General features: G+C 47.4%; 1 protein-coding gene across 2 annotated transcripts in view; it reads left to right on the forward strand.

Annotated features, from left to right (window-relative positions):
- The window catches only part of VPS52 (VPS52 subunit of GARP complex), a 37686-nt gene that overhangs the window by 6520 nt on the left and 17790 nt on the right, over nt 1-13376 (forward strand). For both annotated transcript variants that reach the window (XM_056540406.1, XM_056540407.1), the window contains exons 2-10: nt 114-186; nt 1034-1086; nt 3164-3239; nt 3319-3386; nt 6518-6693; nt 8391-8541; nt 9966-10066; nt 11072-11204; nt 11684-11741. In XM_056540406.1, the coding sequence (XP_056396381.1) occupies nt 114-186; nt 1034-1086; nt 3164-3239; nt 3319-3386; nt 6518-6693; nt 8391-8541; nt 9966-10066; nt 11072-11204; nt 11684-11741 (889 nt within the window). The remainder of the gene's footprint in view (nt 1-113; nt 187-1033; nt 1087-3163; nt 3240-3318; nt 3387-6517; nt 6694-8390; nt 8542-9965; nt 10067-11071; nt 11205-11683; nt 11742-13376) is intronic.

Genomic DNA, 13376 nt, shown 5'->3' on the forward strand with positions numbered 1-13376 from the left:
TCATTGTTCTGTGCTCATTGTTCTGTGCTCATTGTTCTGTGCTCATTGTTCTATGGTCATTGTTCTGTGCTCATTGTTCTGTGCTCATTGTTCTGTCCTTTATCTCCTTCTAGATGGAGGAAATAACCCTGAACCTCGGGGATCTGGACCTGACCTCCGATGACATCACTCTGGACAACGTCAGCAGTGAGTATATAACCATTGTCCCTGCCAGTGTTTCCCAACGTGGGTGCCTCCAAAACTACAACTCCCAGCATGCCCGGACAGTCAAAATTCAGCGGTAGAATCTTCACTGCAGAAACTCCGCTGCAGAATCCCATTGACCGCAATAGGATTCTGCTTGGAAATTCTCTGTGTGAACAGGCCCTAAGGCTTCCGTGCCGGCTGCAGTCACTTAAAGGGTTGCTCTAGTGGAAAATATATTTTTTTTAAATGAACTGGTACCAGAAAGTTAAACAGATTTGTAAAAATTTGTAAAAAATCTTAATCCTTTCAGTACTTATGAGCTGCTGAAGTTGAGTTGTTCTTTTCAGTCTAAGTGCTCTCTGATGACACGTGTCTCGGGAACTGTTCAGAGTTGAAGCAAACCTCTTCTTCTCTGTGCACTTCCCAAGACAAGTACTTCCAGTACTTATCAGCTGCTGTATACTACAGAGGAAGTTGTGTAGTTCTTTCCAGTCTGACCACAGTGCTCTCTGCTGACACCTCTGTCCGTGTCAGGAACTGGCCAGAGCAGTTTGCTATGGGGATTTGTGTCTGCTCTAGACATTTCCGGACAGAGGTGTCAGCAGAGAGCACTGTGGTCAGACTAGAAAGAACTACACAACTTCCTCTGTAGTATACAGCAGCTGATAAGTACTGGAAGGATTAAGATTTTTAAATATAAGTCATTTACAAATCAGTATAACTTTATGGCACCAGTTGATTTGAAAAAAATAGTTTCCCCCCCGGAGTACCCCTTTAACCCTCTCCCTGCCTGCACTTATACCTCCATTCATATCTATATCTCCCCTATTGTCTTTTGTCTCCTCAGTCCACATTCAGGAGAACCTGGAGGACGCCCTCGTTCAGGAGGCCTTGAAAACGGTGAGTTCTATTGAGATGGATTGCGGCATAATATACCCCTTTTTTTACTTTTTCCGTGCAGTATAAGGGTATATACTTACGGCGGAATTCAATAGAATTCTGACGGAAATTACATTATTTACTGCTAATTGATTTTAATCGGCAATTAAAGGGGCACTCCGGTGAAAACCTTTTTTCTTTTAAATCAACTGGTGGCAGAAAGTTAAATATATTTGTAAATTACTTCTATTAAAAAAATCTTAATCCTTCCAGTACTTATTAGCTGCTGAATGCTACAGAGGAAATTCCTTTCTTTTTGGAACACTGATGACATCACGAGCACAGTGCTCTCTGCTGAAATCTCTGTCCATTTTAGCAACCATGCATAGCAGATGCATAGCAGATGTATACTGAGGGCAGCATAGTGGCTCAGTGGTTAGCACTGCTGCCTTGCAGTGCTGGGGACTTGGGTTCAAATCCCACTAAGGACAACAATAAATAAAGCGTTATTATTATTATTATAATAACGTCAGCAGAGAGATCTGTGATCGTGATGTCATCAGAGAGCATTCCAAAAAGAAAAGAATTTCCTCTGTAGTATTCAGCAGCTAATAAGTACAGGAAGGATTAAGATTTTTTAATAGAAGTAATTTACAAATATGTTTAACTTTTTGCCACCAGTTGATTTAAAAGAAAAAAGGTTTTCACCGGAGTACCCCTTTAAGTTAAATAGATTTGTAAATGACTTCTGTTAAAAAATCTTAATCCTTCCAGTACTTTTTAGCAGCTGTATGCTACAGAGGAAATTCTTTACTTTTTGAATTTCTTTTTTGTCTTGTCCACAGTGCTCTCTGCTGACACCTCTGTCCGTGTCAGGAACTGTCCAGAGCAGAAGATGTTTGCTATGGGGATTTTCTCCTGCTCTGGACAGTTCCTGACATGGACATAGGTGTCAGCAGAGAGCACTGTGGACAAGACGAAAAAGAAATTCAAAAAGTAAAGATTTTCCACTGTAGTATACAGCTGCTAAAAAGTACTGAAAGGATTAAGATTTTTTTAATAGAAGTAATTTACAAATCTGTTTAACTTTCTGGACCAGAATTAAAAAAAAAAGTTTTCCACCGGAGTACCCCTTTAATTTGACAGAAGAATTTCTGCCGCGGAAATTCTGCTTCCTACATTCTGTCAGAGTATGACTAGTCTTATATTTCGCGGAATTCCGTGGCGGAATCCCATTGAAATCAATGGCTCTTGTATTTCGGACGAATTCTGTGATTAGATAACACAATATTCCGCTGCAAATCTGCCACAATTTCGGCGACTTTTCCGCAATTCTGTCCAGCAAACATTGCTGAACGGAATTTCTGTGGAATTGCGCCATGTAAAAAAAAAATAAACAAAATGTTGTCTTGCCAGCTGTCACGGTTTGGCGCATTGTCCGTCATGGAGCCGTATTTGCTGCACCTCAGACACCGGAGGCGGAAATTGGAATCCGTGTTTTCCAGATTTTCAACCTCTGATGACCTGTGTGCTGCAAATACGGCTCCAGCGAGGTCGGAGTTCTGTTAAATCCAAGATGGCGGTAGGGCTGTAAGTGAACACGTGTTAGTTGTGTGTGATTACGTATGTAGTGACATCAGAGCTCAGCCGTACGGATCATGATCTTTGCATTTCTTTTTTTAACCCTTCTTCTTGCTGTCAGTGAATAGAAATATATCATCATGTGCTGCCTGTTACATTGTATCAGGGTGTAATCACACAGTAAAAATAAAATCACAGTGCGGAACCATGACCGTGGTGTTTGCACCGCAGTTTAGCCCCGGCACAAGACCAGTACACTGTAGCAAAATGCAGTTGTCTAAAGCAACATCCTCATCTGTGGTGCTCCAGCTGTTGCAAAACTACAATTCTCATTATGCCCTGACAGCCTGCGGCTGTCAGGGCATAATGAGAGTTGTAGTTTTGCAACAGCTGCTGAGCCTCTGATTGTTTCCATTCACTGGCAGCAAGCAAAATATATTGGTATATTATTTGTGTAACTAATTTCTCTTTCTCTGTACCGCCACCCGTCCTTCTCTGCCATTGTGCTCGCCCGCAGGGTGTCGACCTCCGACAGTACTCCAAGCAAGTGGAGATGGAGCTGCAGCAGATAGAACACGTGTCCATCAAGGACTGTATCCTTTCCCCGCTCGCTTGTCCTGTCCTAATGGTATTGTTTGTTTACTCTTCGCTTTTTCCTGATGCTGGTAACAGATATAGAACAGAGTCAGAACATCGCCTCCCTCCATAACCAGATCATCGCCTGTGATGCCATTCTGGAGGTAGGTCGGGTCATAGGGACCATACACATACACGTCAGTGTCTACATCCTCTGACTACTTGTGTTTGTCACTGACTACTTGTGTTTGTCTCTGATTACTTGTGTTTCTCTGACTACTTGCGTTGGTCTCTGACTACTTGCGTTTGTCTCTGACATCTTGCGTTTGTCTCTGACTACTTGCGTTTGTCTATGACTACTTGCGTTTGTCTCTAACTACTTGCGTTTGTCTCTGACTACTTGCGTTTGTCTCTGACTACTTGCGTTTGTCTCTGACTACTTACGTTTGTCTCTGACTACATGCGTTTGTCTCTGACTACTTGCGTTTGTCTCTGACTACTTGCATTGGTCTCTGACTACTTGCGTTTGTCTGTGACTACTTGCGTTTGTCTCTGACTACTTTGCATTTTGTCCCTGACTTGTTGCGTTTGTCCCTGACTTGTTGCGTTTGTCTCTGACTACTTGCGTTGGTCTCTGACTACTTGCGTTGGTCTCTGACTACTTGCGTTGGTCTCTGACTTCTTGCGTTTGTCTCTGACTACTTGCGTTTGTCTCTGACTACTTGCGTTTGTCTATGACTACTTGCGTTTGTCTATGACTACTTGCGTTTGTCTCTAACTACTTGCGTTTGTCTCTGACTACTTGCGTTTGTCTCTGACTACTTGCGTTTGTCTCTGACTACTTACGTTTGTCTCTGACTACATGCGTTTGTCTCTGACTACTTGCGTTTGTCTCTGACTACTTACGTTTGTCTCTGACTACATGCGTTTGTCTCTGACTACTTGCGTTTGTCTCTGACTACTTACGTTTGTCTCTGACTACATGCGTTTGTCTCTGACTACTTGCGTTTGTCTCTGACTACTTGCATTGGTCTCTGACTACTTGCGTTTGTCTGTGACTACTTGCGTTTGTCTCTGACTACTTTGCATTTTGTCCCTGACTTGTTGCGTTTGTCCCTGACTTGTTGCGTTTGTCTCTGACTACTTGCGTTGGTCTCTGACTACTTGCGTTGGTCTCTGACTACTTGCGTTGGTCTCTGACTTCTTGCGTTTGTCTCTGACTACTTGCGTTTGTCTCTGACTACTTGCGTTTGTCTCTGACTACTTGCGTTTGTCTCTGACTACTTGCGTTTGTCTCTGACTACTTGCGTTTGTCTCTGACTACTTTGCATTTTGTCCCTGACTTGTTGCGTTTGTCCCTGACTTGTTGCGTTTGTCTCTGACTACTTGCATTGGTCTCTGACTACTTGCGTTTGTCTCTGACTACTTGCGTTTGTCTCTGACTACTTTGCATTTTGTCCCTGACTTGTTGCGTTTGTCCCTGACTTGTTGCGTTTGTCTCTGACTACTTGCGTTTGTCTCTGACTACTTGCGTTGGTCTCTGACTACTTGCGTTTGTCTCTGACTTCTTGCGTTTGTCTCTGACTACTTGCGTTTGTCTCTGACTACTTGCGTTTTGTCCCTGACTTGTTGCGTTTGTCTCTGACTACTTGCGTTTGTCTCTGACTACTTTGCATTTTGTCCCTGACTTGTTGCGTTTGTCCCTGACTTGTTGCATTTGTCTCTGACTACTTGCGTTGGTCTCTGACTACTTGCGTTGGTCTCTGACTACTTGCGTTGGTCTCTGACTTCTTGCGTTTGTCTCTGACTACTTGCGTTTGTCTCTGACTACTTGCGTTTGTCTCTGACTACTTGCGTTTGTCTCTGACTACTTGCGTTGGTCTCTGACTACTTGCGTTGGTCTCTGACTACTTGCGTTGGTCTCTGACTACTTGCGTTGGTCTCTGACTACTTGCGTTGGTCTCTGACTTCTTGCGTTTGTCTCTGACTTCTTGCGTTTGTCTCTGACTACTTGCGTTTGTCTCTGACTACTTGCGTTTGTCTCTGACTACATGCGTTTGTCTCTGACTACATGCGTTTGTCTCTGACTACTTGCGTTTGTCTCTGACTACTTGCGTTTGTCTCTGACATCTTGCGTTTGTCTCTGACTACTTGCGTTTGTCTCTGACTACTTGCGTTTGTCTCTGACTACTTGCGTTTGTCTCTGACTACTTGCGTTTGTCTCTGACTACTTGCGTTTGTCTCTGACTACTTGCGTTTGTCTCTGACTACTTGCGTTTGTCTCTGACTACTTGCGTTTGTCTCTGACTACTTTGCATTTTGTCCCTGACTTGTTGCGTTTGTCCCTGACTTGTTGCGTTTGTCCCTGACTTGTTGCGTTGGTCTCTGACTACTTGCGTTGGTCTCTGACTACTTGCGTTGGTCTCTGACTACTTGCGTTGGTCTCTGACTACTTGCGTTGGTCTCTGACTACTTGCGTTTGTCTCTGACTACTTGCGTTGGTCTCTGACTACTTGCGTTTGTCTCTGACTACTTGCGTTTGTCTCTGACTACTTGCGTTTGTCTCTGACTACTTGCGTTTGTCTCTGACTACTTGCGTTTGTCTCTGACTACTTGCGTTTGTCTCTGACTACTTGCGTTTGTCTCTGACTACTTGCGTTTGTCTCTGACTACTTTGCATTTTGTCCCTGACTTGTTGCGTTTGTCCCTGACTTGTTGCGTTTGTCCCTGACTTGTTGCGTTGGTCTCTGACTACTTGCGTTGGTCTCTGACTACTTGCGTTGGTCTCTGACTACTTGCGTTGGTCTCTGACTACTTGCGTTTGTCTCTGACTACTTGCGTTGGTCTCTGACTACTTGCGTTTGTCTCTGACTACTTGCGTTTGTCTCTGACTACTTGCGTTTGTCTCTGACTACTTGCGTTTGTCTCTGACTACTTGCGTTTGTCTCTGACTACTTGCGTTTGTCTCTGACTACTTGCGTTTGTCTCTGACTACTTGCGTTTGTCTCTGACTACTTGCGTTTGTCTCTGACTACTTTGCATTTTGTCCCTGACTTGTTGCGTTTGTCTCTGACTTGTTGCGTTTGTCTCTGACTTGTTGCGTTTGTCTCTGACTACTTGCGTTGGTCTCTGACTACTTGCGTTGGTCTCTGACTACTTGCGTTGGTCTCTGACTACTTGCGTTTGTCTCTGACTACTTGCGTTTGTCTCTGACTACTTGCGTTTGTCTCTGACTACTTGCGTTTGTCTCTGACTACTTGCATTTGTCTCTGACTACTTGCGTTTGGTCTCCCAGAGGATGGGCCTCATGCTGGGCGGCTTCCAGTCTGACCTCAGCTCCATCAGCTCGGAGATCCAGTCCTTACAGGAGATGTCCTTGGCCATGAACATAAAGCTGAAGAACCGTCAGACAGTGAGGAGTGAGCTGAGCGAGCTGGTGGACGAGCTGATCATTCCCAACATCATGATAAGGTACGGGCACCGTGTAGGAAGGAGGGGAGACGCCCGGTCATGGGACAGACTTCTTTATGCACCTACTGAGTGATGAGCACCCACAGACATTCTTAGGCACCCATCACAGATCACTCACAAACACCCTTAGGCACCCATAGATTGCAGAGGGTATGGGTACTATGTCACAGAGAACCTACAGACACTATTAGGCACTCATTTATCACAGAGAACCCACAGACCCTATTAGGCACTCATTTATCACAGAGAACCCACAGACCCTATTAGGCACTCATCACAGAGAACCTACAGACCCTATTAGGCACTCATTTATCACAGAGAACCCACAGACACTATTAGGCACTCATTTATCACAGAGAACCCACAGACCCTATTAGGCACTCATCACAGAGAACCTACAGACCCTATTAGGCACTCATCACAGAGAACCTACAGACCCTATTAGGCACTCATTTATCACAGAGAACCCACAGACCCTATTAGGCACTCATCACAGAGAACCTACAGACCCTATTAGGCACTCATTTATCACAGAGAACCCACAGACACTATTAGGCACTCATCACAGAGAACCCACAGACACTATTAGGCACTCATTTATCACAGAGAACCCACAGACCCTATTAGGCACTCATCACAGAGAACCCACAGACACTATTAGGCACTCATCACAGAGAACCCACAGACCCTATTAGGCACTCATCACAGAGAACCCACAGACACTATTAGGCACTCATTTATCACAGAGAACCCACAGACACTATTAGGCACTCATCACAGAGAACCTACAGACACTATTAGGCACTCATCACAGAGAACCTACAGACACTATTAGGCACTCATCACAGAGAACCCACAGACACTATTAGGCACTCATCACAGAGAACCTACAGACACTATTAGGCACTCATTGATCACAAGGAACCCACTGATAGCCTTAGACACCCATTGATCACAAGGAACCCACTGATAGCCTTAGACACCCATTGATCAAAGAGCACCCACAGACACGGCGCATTCCTGAGCGCTCCTAGCAGTCTGCAGAATGTCTGCATGGAAAATCATTCTGATGTGTGAACATACCCAGAACACCCACAGACCTCTTTAGACTCCCATAAAATGAAGAGCACCCATAGATCACAGAGAGTCCACAAACACCCTAAGGGTAGGGTCACACGTAACGGATCCACATCGTATTTTACACTGCAGATCTGCCAGTGACCCGACCCATTTTGTGCCTCCAGCGGTTGCCACCCCAGTTCCCCTGCCCCTGGCCTGCTCGCAGCGGCTATCCGCCGCTACGAGTAGCCACACAGGGGGTCTGCGAGTCGGCGAGTTTAGTCTGACATCGCGGTGCAGTGTACTCAAACATTGGGGCTGCTCCGCGAGGTCAGAGTGCACTCGCCGACTCGCAGACCCCCTGTGTGGCTACTCGTAGCGGCGGATAGTCGCTGCGAGCAGGCCAGGGGCAGGGGAACTGGGGTGGCAACCGCTGGAGGCACAAAATGGGTCGGGTCACTGGCAGATCTGCCGCGTAAAATACGCTGCGGATCCGTTACCTCGGGCACCCAGTGACCCTACCCTCGGGCACCCATTGATTACATGGAATTCCCCAATTCCAATCGCAGAGCACTGACAATCGGTGATGGCTCAGGTAGACATTACTAGCTCAGTCACCCGTCCCGTCTGCGTTTCAGTGTCATTCTGGACGTCCCGGTCACAGAGCAGCAGTTTGTGGAGCAGTTACAGGAGCTGAACAACAAGATAAACTACGTGAAGGAGCAATCGTTCAGGGACACCCAGGCCTGCGGGGACGTACAGGACACTCTGCAAAAACTCAAGATCAAGGTCGGTGCCCGTCTCTCCTCCTTCTATGTTTGTTCTACTGGTATAAGGCCGGGTTCACACCACGTCTTTGCAATACACTTCCCGTATATTTTTTCAGTTTGAAAACCGTACAGAACCGTATTGAAAACCGTACGCGTTGACTCTCCATTGAAAACCAAAATGGCAAAAGATGCATCAGGTTGTGTTCGTTTTCCATCTTGTACGGTTTTGTGAGTTTTTTTTCCCGTTCCCAAAACCGTAGCCTTCGGGTGCATGCACACCACGTTTTTGCAATATAGTTCCCGTATAAGGTTTTTGATGGGAAAAACGGATTCCTCAAAACCGGACTAAACTGTATCAAAACGTGTGTACAAATTCCAACCCGTATACGGTTTGAAAAATGATGTCCGGTTGCATCTGTTTTTGAAGAAAAAAACCTATACGTATTTTACTTTTCAATCCATTTTAAATAAAGTTTCACTTGTTTGGTTGAAATTCCAAGAAAAAAACTGTACAAAGTCAAAAACCGTATGGTGAAAACCGGATGGAACCGTACGCACATACAGTTCTGTACGGTTCCCATCGACTCCCATGTTTTTAAAAAACGTATACGGTTTAATACAGTTTTTCACCCGGACCAAAAAGCGTGGTAGGCTACGGTTTTGGTTACAGGTAAAAAACGGTCAAACCCGTATAAGACGCAAAACGGACTAAACCGGATGATGTGTTTGACATACGGTTTACAATGTTAAGTCAATGCCTACGGTTTTCTATACTGTTCCGTACGGTTTTTAACTTGAAACCGTATATGGGAACTGTATATAGCAAAAACGTGGTGTGAACCAAGAGCCTAAGAGACATCAATTAGTTGTATTTATGTCCTGTATTGGGACCTATAGAAACAATATATAGGGACCATCCTTTCCGGATCGTGTCTGTTACTTATAGTCAGTAATCTCCAAACTATGGCCCTCCAGATGTTGCAAAACTACAACTCCCAATGCTGGGAATTGTAGTTTTGCAACATCTGGAGGGCCATAGTTCGGAGACCACTCCTCATCCATTTACATCCCAGCAATAGATCCCCCATAATCAGATAGAGACCAACATTGAGATAACATGGCTGCAGTATAAAACCTCCATTGTGTTTATAAACTGGGTTAACCATTTGTATATCTTGCACTTTGTGGCTCTGTATATCAAAGAAGTTATCCAGGAATAGAAAAACAGAGCAAATTTCTTTCAAAAACAGCGCCACGTCTGCTCACAGGTTGTGTGTGGTATTGCAGCTCAGTTCAATTGAAGTGAAAGGAGCCAAGTTGCAGTACCGCACACAACCTGGGGGCAGATGTGGCACTGTTTTTGGAAGAAATCGGCTCTGTTTTTCTATTCCCGGATAACCCCTTTTAATCCTCATGGTTAATATAAGTGTTCTGGATTTTCAGGCCGTAGCTAAAGTCCGCGAGTTCATTCTGCAAAAGATCTATTCCTTCCGGAAACCTATGACTAACTACCAGATTCCCCAGAATGCACTGCTCAAATACAGGTGAGTACATGGCTGCCCACCTTCTGGTGTTTTTTTTTGGGTTCCAGGCAATGATTTTGTTATAAGAATAATATAGCAACAAAACCTTCTCCCTTCCCACAGCTCTCCTGCCAGTTCCCTGCCCAGAGCCGATGCAGACCATTTCATTTCACAGCAGGCTATCGCATCAATGAGGTTGCAGCACCTGCTGTATTTATTCCATGTCTGCTCCTCTGCCTGTGGCATTGTTCAGCACAAGGCAGCATGGTATAAACCAGTGCTTCTCAACCAGGGTGTCTCCAGCTGTTGCAAAACTACAACTCCAAGCATGCCCAGACAGCCTTTGGCTGTCTGGGCATGCTTGGAGTTGTAGTTTTGCAACAGCTGGAGGCACCCTGGTTGGAAAACCCTGGTACGAACACACCTCATTCTTCCTAAATGTCCCAATAAAGATATATATATATATATATATATATATATATATGTATGTGTGTGTATATATATATATATATATATATATATATGTATATGACAGGAAGATGGTTTTGTAGGGCTGGTCACAGGGGATGACATCACTGAAGGGGCGGGACTAGAGCTTAGAGACAATATCCAGCCTTGCCTCCTGACATGCAAACCTTGACAGAGGGAGGAGCTGGGAAGTTACTGAGACAACACCATGCTGACAATGAGAGGACTACCTAACTTCCTGTCAGAAGAGAGGGAGAATCCGGGGGAGCTGCTGAGACAACACCACACTGACACTGAGAGGACTACACAACTTCCTTTCAGGGTTGAATCACACAAAAGCACGCTATAGTCAGTACAATTAGTAATAGCACTAAAAGTACAGTAGTGATGTCCACAGTCGTGTTAACCAGGAGGTTGTTGTGGGGGACTTTAGGTGCTTCATCATGTCTCCCATCATTCACTGCTCTTGTTTTCTTCCATGCTGGACATGACATCCCCAAATATATTATAGTGAAATAGATAGGACAGATATACAGACTGCTCCTTCATCCTCTGCAGGTTCTTCTATCAGTTCCTCCTGGGGAATGAGAGATCTGTTGCTCAGGAAATCCAGGACGAGTACGTGGAGACCATGAGCAAAGTTTACTTGTCTTACTTCAAGTCTTATACCAGCCGCCTGATGAAAGTGCAGGTGAGGACGGCGAAACCAGGTGTAACCATGGCGACATAACCCCCCATGTGACCCTCCAGGTATATGACATAGGACATGCAGGTGAATACACAGGACACATCTGTTAGCATGGATGGGATGGTGCTGTCCTGTAATCCGCATGGGCCATATGACTCCATCCTCGTCAGGAACCACGCTGGAGGTCACGATGGTGACTGACGCCATGTCTGAATGGCTGCTCCACACAGGATATATCCATGGGCTGCACCATTTGGCGGGGTTGTATAATAACGGCATGAAGCTGTGTTATTAGTATCTGCAGCCTCACTGCTGGTGTCTCCATTATAATGAAATACACATTGATGCTTTGGGTGTATGGTCAGTGTTATAATGTGTTCTGCTCAGTCTCTCATGGTGTCTCTCATGGTGTCTCTCATGGTGTCTCTCATGGTGTCTCTCATGGCGTCTGTGTCTCTCTCTCTCCTTTTGGTTTATTTCAGTACGAGGAAGTTGCAGAGAAAGGCGATCTGATGGGCCTAGAAGACACCGCCAAAAAAGATATCCTGATCTGTGTTCCCCATCCGGGTCCATGTCCCTAGGTCCCCTTATCCTTACCCCTGGCCACCATTCTTATCCCTGTTCATCCAATTTGATCTGCGTCTACCCATCCCGATCCCTGTCCTCCCATCCTGATCCCTGTCCTCCCATCCCGATCCCTGTCCTCCCATCCTGATCCCTGTCCTCCCATCCCGATTCTTGCCCACCTTTCTTGATCCCCCTCCACCCTTCCCGGTCCCCCCCCTCCACCTTTCCCGATTCCCCCTCCACCTTTCCCGATTCCCCCTCCACTTTTCCCGATTCCCCCTCCACTTTTCCCGATTCCCCCTCCACTTTTCCCGATTCCCCCTCCACCTTTCCCGATTCCCCTCCACCTTTCCCGATTCCCCTCCACCTTTCCCGATTCCCCCTCCACCTTTCCCGATTCCCCCTCCACCTTACCCGATTCCCCCTCCACCTTTCCCGATCCCCCTTCACCTTTCCCGATCCCCCTTCACCTTTCCCGATCCCCCTCCACCCTTCCCGTTCCCGATCCCCCTCCATCTTTCCCGATCCCCCTCCACCCTTCCCGTTCCCGATCCCCCTCCATCTTTCCCGATCCCCCTCCACCCTTCCCGTTCCCGATCCCCCTCCACCTTTCCCCATCCCCCTCCACCTTTCCCGATCCCCCTCCACCTTTCCCCATCCCCCTCCACCTTTCCCCATCCCCCTCCACCCTTCCCGATCCCCCTCCACCTTTCCCCATCCCCCTCCACCGTTCCCGTTCCCGATCCCCCTCCACCTTTCCCCATCCCCCTCCACCCTTCCCGATCCCCCTCCACCTTTCCCCATCCCCCTCCACCGTTCCCGATCCCCCTCCACCTTTCCCCATCCCCCTCCACCTTTCCCCATCCCCCTCCACCCTTCCCGATCCCCCTCCACCTTTCCCCATCCCCCTCCACCGTTCCCGATCCCCCTTCACCTTTCCCCATCCCCCTCCACCTTTCCCGATCCCCCTCCACCCTTCCCCATCCCCCTCCACCTTTCCCCATCCCCCTCCACCGTTCCCGATCCCCCTCCACCTTTCCCCATCCCCCTCCACCTTTCCCCATCCCCCTCCACCTTTCCCCATCCCCCTCCACCTTTCCCCATCCCCCTCCACCCTTCCCGATCCCCCTCCACCCTTCCCCATCCCCATCCCCCTCCACCGTTCCCGATCCCCCTCCACCTTTCCCGATCCCCCTTCACCTTTCCCGATCCCCCTCCACCCTTCCCGTTCCCGATCCCCCTCCACCTTTCCCGATCCCCCCTCCACCCTTTCCCGATCCCCCCTCCACCTTTCCCCATCCCCCTCCACCGTTCCTGATCCCCCTCCACCTTTCCCCATCCCCCTCCACCTTTCCCCATCCCCCTCCACCTTTCCCGATCCCCCTCCACCCTTCCCCATCCCCCTCCACCTTTCCCCATCCCCCTCCACCTTTCCCCATCCCCCTCCACCGTTCCCGATCCCCCTCCACCTTTCCCCATCCCCCTCCACCTTTCCCCATCCCCCTCCACCGTTCCCGATCCCCCTCCACCGTTCCCGATCCCCCTCCACCTTTCCCCATCCCCCTCCACCTTTCCCCATCCCCCTCCACCTTTCCCCATCCCCCTCCA

Source organism: Hyla sarda, chromosome 9 (assembly GCF_029499605.1).
Source record: "Hyla sarda isolate aHylSar1 chromosome 9, aHylSar1.hap1, whole genome shotgun sequence".
Taxonomy (NCBI): domain Eukaryota; kingdom Metazoa; phylum Chordata; class Amphibia; order Anura; family Hylidae; genus Hyla; species Hyla sarda.